An 18,983-nucleotide genomic window follows, 5' to 3' on the forward strand; every position below is an offset into this window, starting at 1 on the left:
CAGTCTGAGTTTGTATTCCATCTCTAATGACTTAAATGTCGACATGAAGTAAAACTCCAACGTTCCTTTCTTCTTTCCTTCCAGTTCTTGGAAAGATATGAATTAGTGGATAGCGGAATAATTATTTTGAGCAAATTGCAATTAGGAATATCCTTCAGCACTAGTTAAATTTTTACCGATGATTTTTTTGTCAAACATGTTCTTAATATAGCCATCGATTTTTATCTTGCAGATGCACACTTTCCAGGTGGTTCTAATGGTAGTACTGGCTGGAGAATCGAATGCAGCTCGTATTCTGGGTCTGTTCGATTATCCGGGAAAAAGTCACTTCGTGATGTTCGAGGAGGTGATGAAGGCGCTCGCTGCCAGGGGCCACGAGGTGTTTGTCTACAGCCACTTCCCTCAAGCTAAGCCCGTACCAAACTACACAGACATCAGCCTGGTCGGTTCTCTGCCTTCCGTGGTGAACGGAATTCCAGTGGACGATAGGTTTGGTAGAGATGATCCTTCGGTAACATTTAAATTACTCAAGAGCCTCACAGTGAGCGCATGTGATACGCTGCTGCAGTTCCCCGCAATGCAACAACTAATGAAGTCAAATGAAAAATACGACCTCATCTTCACCGAGCCATTCACGACTGACTGTATGCTGCCCTTCGTGTACAAATTTCAGGCACCCAACATTGCACTCATTTCTTCTGTCATTATGCCATGGAATCTAGATCGCTTTGGTTTACCTGAAAATCCGTCTTATTTGCCTCACATGTTTCTACAGAGCAGTGACCACATGAGCTTCTTTGAGCGTCTGAGGAACACGTGGTATGTAACCTACAGCAAGTTATTCTTTTACGAGTATATAAACAAACCTACAAATACGGTCGTCAGGAAGTACTTCGGCGACTCTCTCCCTTCTTTAGAGGAAATCGCTGAAAATACTAGTATGCTATTCGTAAATTCAAATCCAACTCTGAATCCTCCGTGGCCATTTGTACCAGCTGTTGTGGAGGTCGGCGGAATACACATCAAGCCTGCGCAGAAGCTCCCAAAGGTAAGTGCTTCAGCTTATTGTAAGTAGTCGTAAGTTAAGCCTGGTGTAAGAAAGCGCCCACTAAGCAGCCCCAGCGATTGGTCATCGGGAACAGTACACATGTACCAGGCGTTCTAACGCCACGTTCAAAGTTTCCTTTCATAAATTATTTTCATTGGATTTGTACTCGGTTTGGTTGGTTGTAACTTTGCTGTTGTTCAGCTTGGGGTGACTTTGTGCATTTCCAACTGCGAGAGAAACCAAATCTGTCCGAGAAAATAAAACAAGAATTTGGTCCTGTTGTATAACATCTCTAGTAACATGTACAAACTGATTAAATCCTGAACTTAAAATTAATCGCTTCCATTCAAAAATGAGGTCCCTCAGCGTTAATTATCTGCCTAATAATTCTTTTGACGAAATGGTCCCAATGCATTGATAATTTTAGTAGCAAACAGATCCAGAAATGAAAATACATTACCTCGAATTGCAGTGCTGAGAAACGAGGTGCTTGCTACTATGTGCGCCAGCTGCGAATTTCTTGCTGAGAGTTTAGTACAATGCTCCAGATAACAAACTATTTTATACCCATCATTGAGACACGCTTCAAATAAAATTGACTTGGATCGAGGATGTGGACATTGCTCTTAGGTGAAATATTCCTTTAACAAACTGTTTTTTAAACTGTCTCGTGTATTATTAATTGTATGAAATTCAGGTTACAACACTCATTAACATTGACAAAGGGCAACATTGATATCAAACTCTTGCTATCACAAATGTTTGACAAATCATTGATAAACATGAAAAATATCTTAGTGAAAATTACTGTCTTTAATTAAGAATCTGAACGTCCCTGATACGGATGTGTGTCAACAATGATTCTAACTACTCGCGACTGCAGTGCCAATAAAAGACATGTTAGCTACATTTCCATTCATACTCTTTCCATTTTAAATCACTAATCAAATCCTTCCCCTCTGTTTCACTTAGCTGTACGTCTACATTGCCACGAGTCCTCTGCTCGGCGTTTCTCACTACTACACTTACGATAGAACTCCTGCTCTCCACGCTGCTAAGCAGCGACAAGAAAACACAATCTTCCAGCGACACAGCTACTTTGATCAAAGACTACGAGCGAATATACGCGATTCAAAGTTGTCGCTTAGCGTTTGAGACATCCAAAGTATGTAAAACTTCCAGAAATGCAAATAACAAACTCCCAATAGACCTGTTTCAACAGGAAGTAGGCCCTACTTAAGGATGTTATTTCGTTGTTACTATAGCGTGAATTACGCAGATACAAGCTCAAGTAACTACTCTTCCCTGTTTTCGCCAATCACCGCGTAAAATGTTACACCGATAGAAATCTTGTTTCAAATGTCACTAGACGGTAGATTCTTGCTTTATTAGTCGTGCTGTTACAGTCGTTCGTATGCTGGAATCTGCTCTGAATGTATTAGGTGTGCGGAAAGAGAAACAGACTAACTGCAACTTCTCTACATTTCGTAAGACAAGAGAAGTCGTGTTTTAAGAAAATGATTTCTTGGAAAGTGCTAGGTGGCTGGAGGAGACCCCTACCGTAATAACCGAAGGCGACTACTCAGCAGGGTGTGATTTGCGTTCCGCGGGGAGGAATCCAAAGCGCAATGTTAGCTCCCATGTTAGACTTAAGATGGAAAGTGAATTATTAACTGAATATGCCCTGAATGTTTACTTCTAGTTAGATGAAACTGACAAGTGTCTATAGCTTCAAATATTTGAATTCCGCAGCGCTAATGTCTGAGATGCACCATTGGATATTCAGTAAGGGAAGCCATGATCCCAACGTTCTTCTAAGAATAGTTGTCTCGCAAGTAGCCTGACAGTGGCCTGTGGAAATGAGATTTTGAGGTGCCTGGCCAAGGGGCAGTGCCTGCGCTCAACAATCTCCTTGAAGTAGCTTGATATTTCTCCGCTATGGTGCTCAATAATCCAGATCTCCCTGCTCCTGTCACCATTGTTATACTACTCATCCATCACTGTGGGCCAGATTGAGGCTGTTGTAACCTGTAAATACACTGGTCACCCGAGAAGACGCGAACACTTGTCCCTAGTAGTAAAAAAGCAGTGGACGTCGATGCAAGCACTTGCATGCCGCCGGTCCAGTCTCCAGCAGTGCTCTAGTGTCGGGTCGGCAGTGTGGAGAAGTTGTACAGTCACTAACAGTCGTTTGGACAACGCATTGTACTCACGCCGTCATCACATTGCGTGAGCAGGCTACACTCATCGCTATGTATGACCTGTCAGCCGACTAATGATCCTCAAAAGTAACCGCATCCTGCTCTGTACGGGCCCAGGTTTCACTTTTTGACACATTTTCCAAAAATCTATCATTTGTTGTCCGAACTAGCTCATCATTTGACATTTTGCTCCCTGTCAACCATGCTTAGTGACTTAGTTTCACGTTTATATTTCTTTATCAACGCCCTTCGCTTTCTGAACATTAGTAATCCTTACAACTGCACATGAAGGCTGTGATGGGCCTTATTGTACGTCATAAATATTAATCATCTATTTCTGATACATTGCTGTACGTTTATCCAAATCTGAACTCACTTGGGCATTTTTTTCTGGGTGTATATTTTCAGAAACATTGACTTCGATGACTACAGTAACAAAGTCATGTGGAATATTTATCTTGAAATTGTACCTCATACCAGTGAGATTGAAAACTTATTGCTCACCTTCAGATTTCTCAAGATCCCAAAATATGCATTCCTACTTCCTGAGAAGCTCTTTATTCCAACAGGATTGTATATATTGTACGCTGGTCGGCCGCCAGGTGCTATGTAAACATCACATTTCAGACTACGCGATCTCCTGTGATAATTGCCTCACTGAAATTCTGCGCGCTCTGAAACATTATCAGCACTGTACAGTTCTTCAGAGAACTATATCATCTGTTTTTCAAAAAATGGTTCAAATGGCTCTGAGCACTATGGGACTCAACTGCTGTGGTCATAAGTCCCCTAGAACTTAGAACTACTTAAACCTAACTAACCTAAGGACAGCACACAACACCCAGCCATCACGAGGCAGAGAAAATCCCTGACCCCGCCGGGAATCGAACCCGGGAACCCGGGCGTGGGAAGCGAGAACGCTACCGCACGACCACGAGATGCGGGCATCTGTTTTTTCAAGTTACGAGGCAAGCGTTAAGTTCATGGCTTTTCAACCAAATGTACAGTGTTCAGACATGATTTCCGTAATAGTCACTGTAAAATTATTTACGAATGTGAGCATTTGTTTGCAGAAGCGTCTAACACTAGCTGACGTTTGGGATATTTACATCGCGACCCTGTAATGCACCAGGCGAGAACTGTCACATAAGTCTTTTTATTCAGGTCGCAGCAATTTTTCGGTCTCCCAGATTTGGTTTTGGTTACGGTATTGTCAGATTCAATAATACGACAATTACAAGCACCAAGCAAAAATTACTGCCGATAGAAATGAGCGTTCCACGTAAACATCTCGCGGAAAGGGTCCAGCTAAGCTGGTCCGCGCCACACACTCCCTGCCCCCTTGGCAACAGGCCAAGCTGCAACTACCATTGCTTTCATTCGTTAGGGACCCTCTTACCTTCCTCACTTACAGCCGTAGCGGATGAAATAGACCAGTCAGAAAGCAAAACTTGTCACATTCATACCACACTGCTGCTCGTGCTGCTGCTGCTGCTGCTGCTGCTGCTACTACTACTACCACTACTACACATCAATCTGAGCGCCCAACACAACGCTTTAGCCAAGATCGTAGAAGGCGACTCAGTTTCATAAAATCACCGAAGCACAACAAAGGCTTGAATAAAACGATCAGTGCTAATTTTGCTGAGATATTAATGCAGGAAAGTAATAATTATCTGCATTCCAACAGGAATTTGTGTCAGTGAATTAAGCAAAAATTAAAATGTTAGTACGTTGTTTGACATTATTCTATACACATTCATGTAGTCAGAAAACTCACTTAACTGTATTTTACACGAAGTACCAAGTTCGTAAACATGCCACACAGCTGTCTACCTCTTCTGATATCATTTCCCACTGAATTCTTTGGAAGAAAGTTCGCAGCGAGAGCAGTAAGTAAATTAGTGACCTACGATCTCATCAGTCCAAATATCTTCTATCAATGGTGTATTATCCACACACACAACAGCTGATGTAAGTGAAATACTCAAAAATTACTGCAGTGGTGAGACCACTTACATGCGCCCTCTACCCCCTCTTTTCATTAACAAATGCATAATCCCCTTTGTTGGGTTTCACCTGAGACCACTTTTCCAAATTTTTCAGAAATGCGCATCATGCAGGGAAGGTCAACCAATGCGGTGTGTGTGTGTGTGTGTGTGTGTGTGTGTGTGTGTGTGTGTGTGTGTGTGTGTGTGTGTGTGTGGTGTGTGTGAGTGAGAGAAAAGGGGGGGGGGACCTGTGTGGAACTAGCCCCGTGCCCTGTGACTAAGCAGAGATCACACCGTTTGTGCCTGAACTGTCACTTGTATACGAAGGAGTGTGTGTCAGTTGTGACTGGGGCACAGGGACTTCAGAGCAGTGGATTATTGGCCAGGCAGCCATTGTGAAGGGGTGGCACCCAGGGGCAGAGCCCCCATTTGGAGTGGATGACACTACAGCAGATGACTCGTATATGAAGTGGATGAAGCTTTCTCCCACTGGTGGTCACGTGACCCCACCAGTCTCTTCCAAAGGATTGAAATCTTTCAATGCAGAGGCTCAGCCCCAAAATGTTTCCATCCCTGGCCAGCCTGAGGGCAGAATGTCAAAGTGACAAATGGGGAACTACTGCCCCAAATCCCTAGTCTGTGCAAGGACAGATAGGGGTTCTTTTTTGGCCACAAAGCCTTTACTCTTTGGAAAGACTCCAACAAGCTTTGGGAATTTGGAACCATCTCCAAAATGAAGAGTGAGTCTGTTTTCATTAAAACAGCATCCCCTGCCAAGTCATAGGCATTACTTTCTTGTCAAGCTGGGTAACATTCCAGTGACTGTCACTCTGCATGATAGCCTAAACATGGTTTTCCATCAAGACCACCTCTCGCAGTCTGATGATGAGCTACATGCCACCTTGGAATGATGGGCTATACACTTTGTCATCTCCATAGCAAACCAAAGGACAATAGGGTTGCTACTGAGGCCTTCATCTTGGCCTTTGAGGGCGATTTGCTGCCTGAAAAGGTCAAGGTGATGGTATACCGATGTGATGTGAAACAATATGTCTCCTCCCCCCCCCCCCCTGTCTGGTCAATTGTATGACATTTGGGCACGTATTAACATTGCAATGCCAGCCCTGTCTCTAAGGATTGCAGACGACTGTTGCAGGCGGACATTCCTTGTACTCCTCCCAGTCTGTGTCAACTGTAGAGAACAAACATTCTCCCTCCTCACACAGTACAGTTTTCAGATTTTGTATATATGAGAACGTGTTCTGACTGACATGCCAAGAGGCCAAGAAAGAGGAGTGCCTACGATGCTGCTTCTCTACTGACAGTATTCTCCTCCATTATGCATTATACAGTGAGATCTCAGGGCCACTCAACTGTGCCTGCACCCCTGATGATTGTGGGGCTCTCCTGTGATTTTTTTCTCCCAACCACCATGGCAGTAATTCCCCCCAGTCAGTAGGGACGCCAGTTCACATCACCCAGCCACACACATTACCCTTGTCCTGCTTCTCATGCCAGGAAGGGGTCCCTTACGACACTCCCCTCAAAGGTTTCTGCCAGTCTGCAACCGGGTACTAGCCAGCGGCTGAAGGAGTCGCAGGCTGCTGCCTTCGAGGTGTTTGATCTCGAACTAATTCAGGGAAGTACTCCCAAACATCCAATCACCCCAAAGAAAATAAAGACAAAAGTAGTCTTCAAAGACAAAGGAAATTTCCATGGCCCCCATCCCCCTGGCTCACAAGTTCTATTTCTGTGGATGTGGCAGAAACCCTGGTGTCTACAAAGGTTCCCTATCACAACTCAATCTCTCAGAACCTCTGTGTCTTGATACCATGTCCTCTCAAACAGTGGCAGAGAGTGACTTTCGGACATAACCTGCCTCCTTGGTATCTTCATTCCCTCACAGAATAACGACAGCACTGTTCTCCAGTGGAATTGTTGTTTTTCCACCACCTGTGTGAGCTATGATATCTCTGAAGCTCCCCCTGCTTTCTGCACTGGTTTCCAGCAATGTGGATCCCTTCACTTTGTGGCTTTTAGGGATATTTTAAGTATCGTGCTGATTATGACAGGATGTCAGGTGGTGTTTGCCCATATGATCTAAATTCCTTATATAACAAATTTCTGCCTTTTGTTACAACTTTGGAGGCTGTGGCAATTCAGTTAAGGGCATCTCAGGATTTTAACATCCGTAATCTTCATCTCCCTGCTGATGGTGAAGTGCCTTAGAACTTATTGTCTGCATTAGTTTTTCAGCTCCTGCTCATAGTAAAGATATCGAGGTCGACCTCTCTCTCTTCAGTGTTAGTTCCTTCACACACTTCAGTGTAGCACATGAAACTTACTCAGCCATTGGTCTTTCTATTTGCAACCCTGGTCTTCTCCCAACCATCCACTGGAGTATCCATGACAACCTGTGTGGTAGCGACATTTCCCAACTTTCCTGTCCCTCCCTCAGTCTCACTCACCTTTGTACCCACCTAGATGGGCTATCCACATTCCTGACTGGGATAATGTCATCTTCACTGTCGTTCTCAGCTCCCCATTAAATGGAGGCACTGACGAGGCTGTCCAGAAAGCAACAGTAAGCATTCTATCGGCACTTGAATTCTTTGGGACATCGGAAATTACTGAGACAATTAGAGTTCATAGGCAGGCTCTCCAAAGCTGTAAGCAGTATCCATCGATTGAGCACCTCATAGACTTTAAGTGGCTCCATACCAGGGTCCATTACTTAACAAAGCGACAGAACCAAGAATGCTAAGAACGGTATTTTCAACCATTGGAACTTGTATGCTTCCTTTGAAGGTTTGGACGAAGATCAGACACCTCTATGGTACCAGCGCTCTGCAGGTGTATTTGATATTTCCTTGAAAGGTGCTATTTTCAATGACCCAGATGCCAAAGCCAAGTATTTCGCTATGCATTATGCTTGAGCCTCTGCATCTGAGAAGTTTCAAAATGCCTTTCATGTCCTTGAACAGCAAATTACACAATTGCACTCACCTTTCCCTTCTAGCCACCTGAAGCCCTATAATGCTCCATTCAGTGAGTGGGAATTCTTCATTGCTATAGCCCTTTGTCCTGATACAGTCCTAGGGCCAGACCACATCCACAACCAAATGCTCAATCACCTATCAGTGGACTGTCAGCATCATCTCCTTACCATCCTTAACCAAATCTGAGACTAAGGTGACCTACCATCTCAATGGGAGAGCTTAGTCGTCCTGCTGCTGACTCTGGGTAAGCATTCGATAGATTCAAAAAAAATGGCTCCGAGCACTATGGGACTTAACATCTATGGTCATCAGTCCATTCGATAGAGATGGACTACTATTGCACAGTTAGTCTCAACAATGTTCTCAGTAAGTTGCTGAAATGCACAATGAGCCACGAATGCTTTCTAGCTCCATCCCATGGCACTTTTCGCCAACGCCGTCCTTGTTTGTCTGGAGCCTGCCATCTTGACGCCTTCTGGCCAAAGGCCATCTTTTTGTCTCCTTCGACCTACAAAAGGCTTAGGACATCACATGGTGACACCACATTCTTGCTAGCTTACATGTTTGGCGTCTCCAGGACCAACTCTAGATTTTCGTCCAGAACGTCTTGTCACAACATATTTTCCAGATTGGAGTTGGTGCTTCCCATAGTAGCCTCAGATATCAAAGAGAATTGGGTCTCTCAGGGCTCTGTATTAAGGACTGCTTTTTAGTGGCCATCAACACACTACCAGCAACTGTGGGGTATGTCTCCTTGTTTGCTTACTATTACTCCTGTATTACGGGTGCCGCTAAACGCCGACTGCAGGGCGCCATTCAAATGATGTAATCATGAGCTCTCACTCACAAGTTTTTTTTCTGCCCCCAAGACTAGCGCCATGCTCTTCTGTCACCTTCGTACTGTTAATTCACAATCAGAATCTAACCTCAGACCAATTAGTCGATTTGGTGGAGACTTAACGCTTTTTGGGACTTGTCTCCAACGACTGGCTGATGTGGCTTCCCCATCTTCGCCAACTTGTGGAAAGATGCTGGCTACGTCTTAATACACTTCGCTGCCTCAGTAACACCAGCTGGGATGCAGACTACACTACCCATCTACAGCTTTACATAGCCCTGATCGTGTCCTATCTTGATTGTGAGACTCTGGAATAAGGTTTGGCGTTGCCCCAGCATTGAGGTCGCTCGAACCGATACACCTCTGTAGGTTCAGAATCGCCACAGGAGCCTTTCGAACGTTCCCTGTGAACAGCGTTCTAGCAGTTAATCTACTATGCCGCAAATGTTCACAGCTGTCCTAAGCATCCAAACCACCATATCCTTTCTCCTAATTGGGACATCCGCCTCCCCCAACAGACCCAGCACTGGGATCACAATTGCAGTTCGCCTGTCGTGTTCCTGCTCTGAGTTCAAACTTCCCCATTGTCGCCTCTTGTGAGGGAGCAATCGCATATGCTCCCATGGCATGTATCCTGACCTCAGATCTGTCTCAATTTATTCTTTTTACTGAAAGAGTGTTATTCCATGGTGTTTCGCCACCTGTTTCTGGCTATCCTAATTTCCAGTTTCGGAAATAGTATACACTGATAGCGCAACAGCCGATGGATGAACCGTTTTGTGTACACCCATGCAAGGTACACTGAATTACACTCATTGCTGAATGGATGCAGCGTCTTCACTGCTGAATTGGTGGCCATCAAGCGAGCCCTTAGCTATGCTCGTTCTTGCACCGGAAAAATCCTTCTAATCTGCAGTGACTCGCTGAGCAACCTTCAGTTTATAGACCAGTGCTGTCCTCGTCACCCTTCAGTCGCAGCTGTCCAGAATCTTCTTCCTGACCTTCAACTTGGACGGCCAGTGATCTTTGTTTGGACCCCTGTTCATGTAGGGAACTGAGGGAATGAACACGTAAACCACTTGGCAAACCTGGCTATCAGGATGTCGATTTTGGAATCGGCAGCCCCGGAACTGGACCTTGGATGAGTCTACGCCATCAATTGTTGGATTCTGGAATCAGAATGATTCGCCCTGGACTCCCCAGATTGAGGGCAATAAAGGAAACAACCACATGGGAGTCTTCCCTTCGATTTTCTCACAGAGAATCCACTGTCTTTTGTCAGCTATACATTCGCCACACTTGACTTACACGGGCTACATTCTCTGACATGAGGACCAATCTTCTGCGGATGTGGTTCCCACCTGATGGTGGCCCACATCCTACTAGACTGCCCAAATTGGGCTGCTTTGCGGCAATACCACAAGCTTGATAACGCACTATCTCTGGTGCTAGTGGATGATTCCAAAGTATTGCCACGATTTTATTTTTCACACATGAAGTCAGTTTCTACTCCTCTGTGAGGTCAGCACTCATTGACTGCCTGAGGGGATGAAGGGTCACTCCTCGCCTGCTCTGGTCCACGAAGCTTACGGCGGCCTTGCTTGGCGGTCTGGCCTGGCATGGCCCAGCCCCTGGCCTTCCCTCCTTTTTTTATTCTTATTGTTGTTTTACATTTGCGGTTTTTAATGTTTTATCTCCAGAAATGTTGTCTTTCCTGCTTTGCTCAAGTACTTGGGATAACAGACGGTGAGGTGGACCTACTGACATGCTGAGGGTGCCTCTCTCATCACATATCATGCTCTGGGGGCATCCAACTGCAGTCTGTCAGAGTGGGTGGCCCACCTTACTACCTCTGACTCTATCCTCCTACTTCCCCTTGATTTTTTTCTGTCTTATTGTATCTTGCTTACAATTGGCTATCACGGGATTTGCTTCTTGTACCCTTGTTCTGAAAGTTATTGATTAGATATGTATAGAATCAAGGGAGAGATCACCTTGCAATTTGGTCCCATTAACTCCTTCAACCAACCGAAAACTTCCTTCCAGCACGTCTTCGAACATATGGAGGCGTTTCAAAATACAATGACAGTTCCTTCTGATGTGACGCAATATATGTCAGCAACGTTCACTTCAGTGACCATTTGCCATCTAATTTTTAGGTCCTAGATATTACTGAATTAGCACATAATTCTGGTTAGGTTCTCCATGTCGACAGCCAGATGCGTCGTCTGCGACAGCCGTCTCAGCAGGGAGCGGACTTAAGCCACACTGTCAGTGACCTGCTGGCTGCTACCAGCGGCATTTCTCTCCCAAACACAATGCCATTTTAAACAAATGTAATCGTGCCCTGTAACATCCTAGAAACTTCACAATATTCCTAAAATATTGAGAGTTGGCTGTTTGGCCTTCAGAGAAAAAAGCGTCCGGCAACTTTTTGACTTACAAAACTCTACCACCACCATCAGGAGACATTCTCCTCTACCCTGCTTTTCAATATCTGCGTAGCAGAGCAGTGCAAAAATTTAGAATTTATTCTATTCATTAAAAATAAATCATTAGTGTTGTTCAGTAATGAATCTATTAGAACAAGAGTTTACATAATATAGAAGTAGCGTTCTAATGTGCCTCTCGGGTGTTCCACCAGTGACATACTTCGGGTTTGTGGTGACACTCGCCCGGCTAATCCTTTGTGCACTGCATAAAAAAATCTCTAAAGCATCCATCTTTGTACCCTTCAACAGTATTGAGCTGTGCCTCATAACTTTTAAAAGCATTGTGAAGTATGGCACTACCGCTCAGCTGAATGCCGACTAAAAGCTTGCAGAAAATTTTGAGAGTGACAGGGAGGTTCAGACTTGCAGAGGAACCTAAAAATCACGTGGAGTCTGCAGGAGTCTTGCATTAAATTCTTTGTCCACAGAAGTTACTTTTCACTATCTTTTGCGCCCTCTGTACGTATACTGGCAGATTTTATTTTTTCTGCAGTGGTAAAACCTGAATAGTCTCCCCGCACCTGAAGAGTAAAAGCGTTTCTTGTGGAGTTGGCAAAATTCGTTTACGAGAATGAAAAATGTATAGTGGACACTTCATAAGAATTTAACATTTTTCACTTTTACAAAACTTATGTAGTGACACTCGCATTGATGATTAATATGTATGGCATGTTGTAATCTGAACTTCAAAGCGGTAAGATTTTCCGTCAGCATAAAATTCGGTAAGACAGTACGTGTGCCCCCTTAACAGAGTCCAAAATTAGTTTTGAAGATTTCTGCTGCACTAACGTCTTCCGAAACACAGCTTTCAAAAACCTTGAAACTTGCTTAAGAATATCCTAACGAACGACTAAGGAAAACTTGATGCGACGTCTCTCTGTAACAGGATTATTGAGGAACATTTCATAGCAGCCGTGGTTTGTCATATGAAGACATAAAAGTTAAATCAAAGACAGTTTTCACTCCTCGAATGGCAAAGAAATCCCAATGGGTATTAAGTGGATGAGAGATATGAGGATTGAGGACTTTTAATGAAACGTACATGATTTCATCGCCACATGAGGATGTGCATTTCCACATTGCAGTAATGCTTCACGCAGACACCTTTATGTATCGCATCATCCGAATTATTAGCTCAATGCGTGCTGTACCACCTCCCTGATCAGTTACTCCATAAAGTGAGGTGTCCATCCGCATAGTTTGTATTATTATTTCTTTCCTTTCTCAGACGTTATGTCTGGTTAAAAATGGAAAGTGACGCGGACCATGATCAAGCGTGTCTTCCTTTTAACTGTACAGTATATGTTACATTGTATTTAGGAACTTTCGGGTAATTGAACATGTATCAATAATTACAGATTTCTGTAGTTGTATATATACGTTTGGATGTAGCTGTATTGCATTGATGTACTGGTGGATATTGTGTGGTATGACGCCTGTAGTTACTAGTATAATTGGTATGATGTCAACTTTATCCTGATGCCACATGTCCTTGACTTCCTCAGCCAGTTGGATGTAGTTTTCAATTTTTTCTCCGGTTTTCTTCTGTATATTTGTTGTATTGGGTATGGATATTTCGATTTGTTGTGCTAATTTCTTCTTTTTATTGGTGAGTATGTCAGGTTTGTTATGTGGTGGTGTTTTATCTGTTACACTGGTTCTGTTCCAGTATAATTTGTATTCATCGTTCTCCAGTACGTTTTGTGGTGCATACATGTATGTGGGAACGTATTGTTTTATTAGTTTATGTTGTATGGCAAGTTGTTGTTGTATTATTTTTGCTACATTGTCATGTCTTCTGGGGTATTCTGTATTTGCTAGTATTGTACATCCGCTTGTGATGTGATGTGATCTACTGTTTCTATTTGTTGTTTGCAAAGTCTGCATTTATCTATTGTGCTATTGGGATCTTTAATAATATGCTTGCTGTAATATCTGGTGTTAATTGTTTGATCCTGTATTGTAATCATGAATCCATCCGTCTCACTGTATATATTGCATTTTCTTAGCCATGTGTTGGATGTGTCTTGATCGATGTATGGTTGTGTTAGATGATATGGGTGCTTGCCATGTAGTGTTTCCTTTTCCAATTTACTTTCTTCGCATCTGTTGATGTTATGTGATCTAATGGGTTGTTGAAGTGGTTATGAAATTACAATGGTGTAGCGGATGTATTTATATGAGTGACTGCTTTGTGTATTTTGTTAGTTTCTGCTCATTCTATAAAGAATTTTCTTAAATTGTCTACCTGTCCATAATGAAGGTATTTTATGTCGATAAATCCCCTTCCTCCTTCCTTTCTGCTTAATGTGAATCTTTCTGTTGCTGAATGTATATGATGTATTCTATATTTGTGGCATTGTGATCGTGTAAGTGTATTGAGTGCTTCTAGGTCTGTGTTACTCCATTTCACTACTCCAAATCAGCACGTCAATATTGGTATAGTGTAAGTATTTATAGCTTTTGTCTTGATTCTTATTGTCAATTCTATTTTCAGTATTTTTGTTGGTCTTTGTCTATATTTTCTTTTAGTTCTTCTTTAATATTTGTATTATCTATTCCTATTTTTTGTCTGTATCCTAGATATTTATAGGCATCGGTTTTTTTCATCGCTTCTATGCAGTCGCTGTGATTATCCAATATGTAATCTTCTTGTTTAGTGTGTTTTCCCTTGACTATGCTATTTTTCTTACATTTGTCTGTTCCAAAAGCCATACTTATATCATTGCTGAATCCTTCTGTTATCTTCAGTAATTGGTTGAGTTGTTGATTTGTTGCTGCCAGTAGTTTTAGGTCATCCATGTATAGCAAATGTGTGATTTTGTGTGGGTATGTTCCAGTAATATTGTAACCATAATTTATGGTTAAAGAAGTTCACCTCAACACATTCACATCTAACTAAATTATTTAACAGTTACATTGCAGACCCATACACATTCCCTGATACACTTACACACGGAATAACATATCTGAAACCTAAAGATCAAGCAGACACAGCGAACCCAGCTAAATATCGCCCCATAACATGCCTACCAACAATATACAAAATATTAACTTCAGTCATTAAACAGAAATTAATGACACATACCACACAGAACAAAATTATAAATGAAGAACAAAAAGGCTGTTGCAAAGGAGCACGAGGATGTAAAGACCAACTGATAATAGATGCAGAGGTGACATATCAAGCTAAAACTAAACAAAGGTCGCTACACTACGCATACATCGATTACCAAAAAGCTTTTGATAGTGTACCCCACTCATGGTTACTACAAATATTGGAAATATATGAAGTAGATCCTAAATTGATACAGTTCCTAAACATAGTAATGAAAAACTGGAAAACCACACTTAATATCCAAACAAATTCAAATAATATCACATCACAGCCAATACAGATTAAGCGTGGAATATACCAAGGAGATTCATTAAGTCCTTTCTGGTTCTGCCTAGCTCTGAACCCACTATCCAACATGCTAAATAATACAAATTATGGTTACAATATTACTGGAACATACCCACACAAAATCACACATTTGCTATACATGGATGACCTAAAACTACTGGCAGCAACAAATCAACAACTCAACCAATTACTAAAGATAACAGAAGTATTTAGCAATGATATAAATATGGCTTTTGGAACAGACAAATGTAAGAAAAATAGCATAGTCAAGGGAAAACACACTAAACAAGAAGATTACATATTGGATAACCACAGCGACTGCATAGAAGCGATGGAAAAAACAGATGCCTATAAATATCTAGGATACAGACAAAAAATAGGAATAGATGATAGAAATATTAAGGAAGAGCTAAAAGAAAAATATAGACAAAGAGTAACAAAAATACTGAAAACAGAATTGACAGCAAGAAACAAGACAAAAGCTATAAATACCTATGCTATACCAATATTGACCTACTCATTTGGAGTAGTGAAATGGAGTAACACAGACCTAGAAGCACTGAATACACTTACACGATCACAATGCCACAAATATAGAATACATCACATACATCACATACATTCAGCAACAGAAAGATTCACATTAAGCAGAAAGGAAGGAGGAAGGGGATTTATCGACATAAAAAACCTACATTATGGACAGGTAGACAATTTAAGAAAATTCTTTCTAGAACGAGCAGAAACTAGCAAAATACACAAAGCAATCACCCACATAAATACATTGGCTACACCACTGCAATTTCATAACCACTTCTACAACCCTTTAGGTCACATAACATCAACAGATACAAAGAAAGTAAATTGGAAAAAGAAAACACTACATGACAAGCACCCGTATCACCTAACACAGCCACACATCGATCAAGACGCATCCAACACATGGCTAAGAAGAGGCAATATATACAGTGAGACAGAAGGATTCATGATTGCAATACAGGATCAAACAATAAACACCAGATATTACAGCAAGCATATTATTAAAGATCCCAATACCACAACAGATAAATGCAGACTTTGCAAACAACAAATAGAAACAGTAGATCACATCACAAGCGGATGTACAATACTAGCAAATACAGAATACCCCAGAAGACATGACAACGTCGCAAAAATAATACATCAACAGCTTGCCTTACAACATAAACTTTTAAAACAAGACGTTCCTACATACAAGTATACACCACAAAATGTACTGGAGAATGATGAATACAAATTATACTGGAACAGAACGATTATAACAGATAAAACAACGCCACATAACAAACCTGACATCATACTCACCAATAAAAAGAAGAAATTAACACAACTAATTGAAATATCCATACCCAATACAGCAAATATACAGAAGAAAACAGGAGAAAAAACTGAAAAATACATTCAACTGGCTGAGGAAGTCAAGGACATGTGGCATCAGGATAAAGTTGACGTTATACCAATTATACTTTCAACTACAGGAGTCATACCATGCAATATCCACCAGTACATCAATGCAATACAGCTACATCCAAACTTATATATACAACTTCAGAAATCCGTAATTACTGATACATGTTCAATTACCCGAAAGTTCCTAAACGCAATGTAACATATACTGTACAGTTAAAAGGAAGTGACGCTTGATCTGTTCTGTGTGGTATGTGTCATTAATTTCTGTTTAATGACTGAAGTTAATATTTTGTATATTGTTGGTAGGCATGTTATGGGGCGATATTTAGCTGGGTTCGCTGTGTCTGCTTGATCTTTAGGTTTCAGATATGTTATTCCGTGTGTAAGTGTATCAGGGAATGTGTATGGGTCTGCAATGTAACTGTTAAATAATTTAGTTAGATGTGAATGTGTTGAGGTGAACTTCTTTAACCATAAATTTGCTATTTTATCATTTCCAGGGGCTTTCCAATTGTGAGTAGAATTAATTGCTTGGGTGACTTCATGTTGCAAAATTGTCACTTCAGGCATTTGTGGTATCATCTTGTATGTGTCTGTTTCTGCTTGTATCCACCGTGCATGCCTGTTATGTTGTACCAGGTTTGACCATATGTTGCTCCAGAAGTGTTCCATGTCTGTTATGTTTGGTGGATTGTTTATTTCAATGTGTGTGTTATCTATTGTCTGGTAAAATTTCTTTTGGTTTGTGTTGAATGTTTGGTTTTGTTTCCTTCTATTTTCACTTTTTTGTATCTTCTGAGTCGTTTGGCGAATGCTTGTAATTTCTGCTTCTTTTCGTCTAATTGCTCTGTCGCTTCTTGTTGTGAGATTTTACCTAATCTTTTTCGTTTTTTTTCTGAGATTTCATTTCTTGTAAATTGTGTTAGCTGTCCGATGTCTTTTCTCAGTTTTTCTATTTTGATCTGTAGCCTGTGTTGCCATGCTGGTTTTGTGGGTTTCTTCTGTGTGTTGGTTGGTTCTGATCTCTGCCTAGTGTGTATATTTAGTGTAGTGAGTGCTCCTATATATACCAATAGTTGTAAGTCTTCCATAGTTGTGTTTTCATTTATTTTGTTGTGTATGATTGTGTTGATAGTTTTTATTGTTGATTCGACTTGTGGGTTATTTGGTGGTCTATGCAAGAATGGTCTAATGTCTGTATTTGTGTCTTCGTATTCTATATATGTTAGCTGAAATTTTTCTTCTATATCTAATATCTGTGTCACTTTGTGTTCTATTTGTGCTTGTTCTGGTGGCTGCCTTAAGATTTCGTTTTCCTCTGATTGTTTAATTGGTGTGTGTTGTTCTTTGTTTGTTTGCTCTGGGATGTTTGAGTCCATTACTGTATTTTCTTCTTCTGATTGCACATTATTTTGTTCCAGTATTTGTTGTACTTGTTGTTTGATGTTATCTAATTCTGACTGGGGTATCCTGTTATTTTTTATTATTCCACGGACCTGATCAGCTAGTCGTTGTTCTGTTAAAAATTTTAATTCTGGGTATCTGGTAATAAATGTTGTGTATACTTGTGATCTGTATCCAGTTGTGTTGGTTCCTAGGTTTGTTGCTTGGTAATAACAGAACATGAGGTGTCGATTAACTTCATCTGACCATCTCATCCTCTGTCTTTGTTTTACTTCTAGGGTGGTTGCAGGAAGCATATCCTGCAAAACACCTCTATTTGGATTTAAATCATTTTCCAGTTGGCTAGCAGTGTCGTTACCATTGTGGGCGGGCATAGGGTTCAAGCGTCGTCCCCGACCATGACGGCGCTTGTCCGAGGCTTCATTAGTTCTGTCCTGAACCAACTAATCACACTAAAAGGGGGGTTAGCCCTATTAGTGGTTTCTTCTTTTCGTCGCCTTTTACGACTGGCAGAACATACCGGAGGCCTATTCTTTTCCCGGGCCTCCACGGGATTTATTATTATTATTATTATTATTATTATTTCCTTAACTTTCTCAGACGTTAAGTCCGGTTATTATTATTATTATTATTATTATTATTATTAATCAGTGAGGGATGGTGGTTGAGGCTGCTTTATATGGTTCACAATCTTCAGCAAAATGGTATTTCTAGTCAAATATTTGTCTAGAAGTAGCAATGAGGCAATAACGAACCATATATAAACAGTAGCTTTCGCCAGCACACTGTTTCTCATGGAAATGTTTATTCGCAGGACATCCAGGAGTTCATGGACGGAGCAGATCATGGAGTAATTTTCTTCACATTTGGTTCGACAGTCACTGCCAAGGATTTGAGTGAAGAGAAACGGAAGGCCATAGTGGAATCCTTCGCAGAACTACCTCAACGTGTGCTGTGGAAGTGGGAGGATGATGAATTGCCGGGAAAACCACCCAACGTGATGGGGCGCAAGTGGCTGCCTCAGTATGACATACTAAGTAAATAAGGCTTCGTTTTGCAGATTCGTGAACTCGAAAATAATACTTCCGAAACTACTTACAACCTTCAGTATATAAAATGGACAATATATAGTCTCCAGAGTTTTTCACCACTGTTAAA

At 41.4% G+C, this 18,983-nt stretch overlaps 1 protein-coding gene across 1 annotated transcript in view; it reads left to right on the forward strand.

Moving 5' to 3' along the window:
* The first annotated feature begins 238 nt into the window (after window positions 1-238).
* LOC124612352 (UDP-glycosyltransferase UGT5-like) overlaps window positions 239-18,983 on the forward strand; it is a 32,403-nt gene continuing 13,658 nt past the window's right edge. Inside the window, exons 1-2 of the mRNA XM_047140505.1 lie at window positions 239-1,048; window positions 18,640-18,862. Of these exons, the coding sequence (XP_046996461.1) occupies window positions 257-1,048; window positions 18,640-18,862 (1,015 nt within the window). The 5' untranslated portion in view covers window positions 239-256. The remainder of the gene's footprint in view (window positions 1,049-18,639; window positions 18,863-18,983) is intronic.

This window comes from Schistocerca americana, chromosome 4 (assembly GCF_021461395.2).
Source record: "Schistocerca americana isolate TAMUIC-IGC-003095 chromosome 4, iqSchAmer2.1, whole genome shotgun sequence".
In the NCBI taxonomy this organism is placed as follows: Eukaryota; Metazoa; Arthropoda; class Insecta; order Orthoptera; family Acrididae; genus Schistocerca; species Schistocerca americana.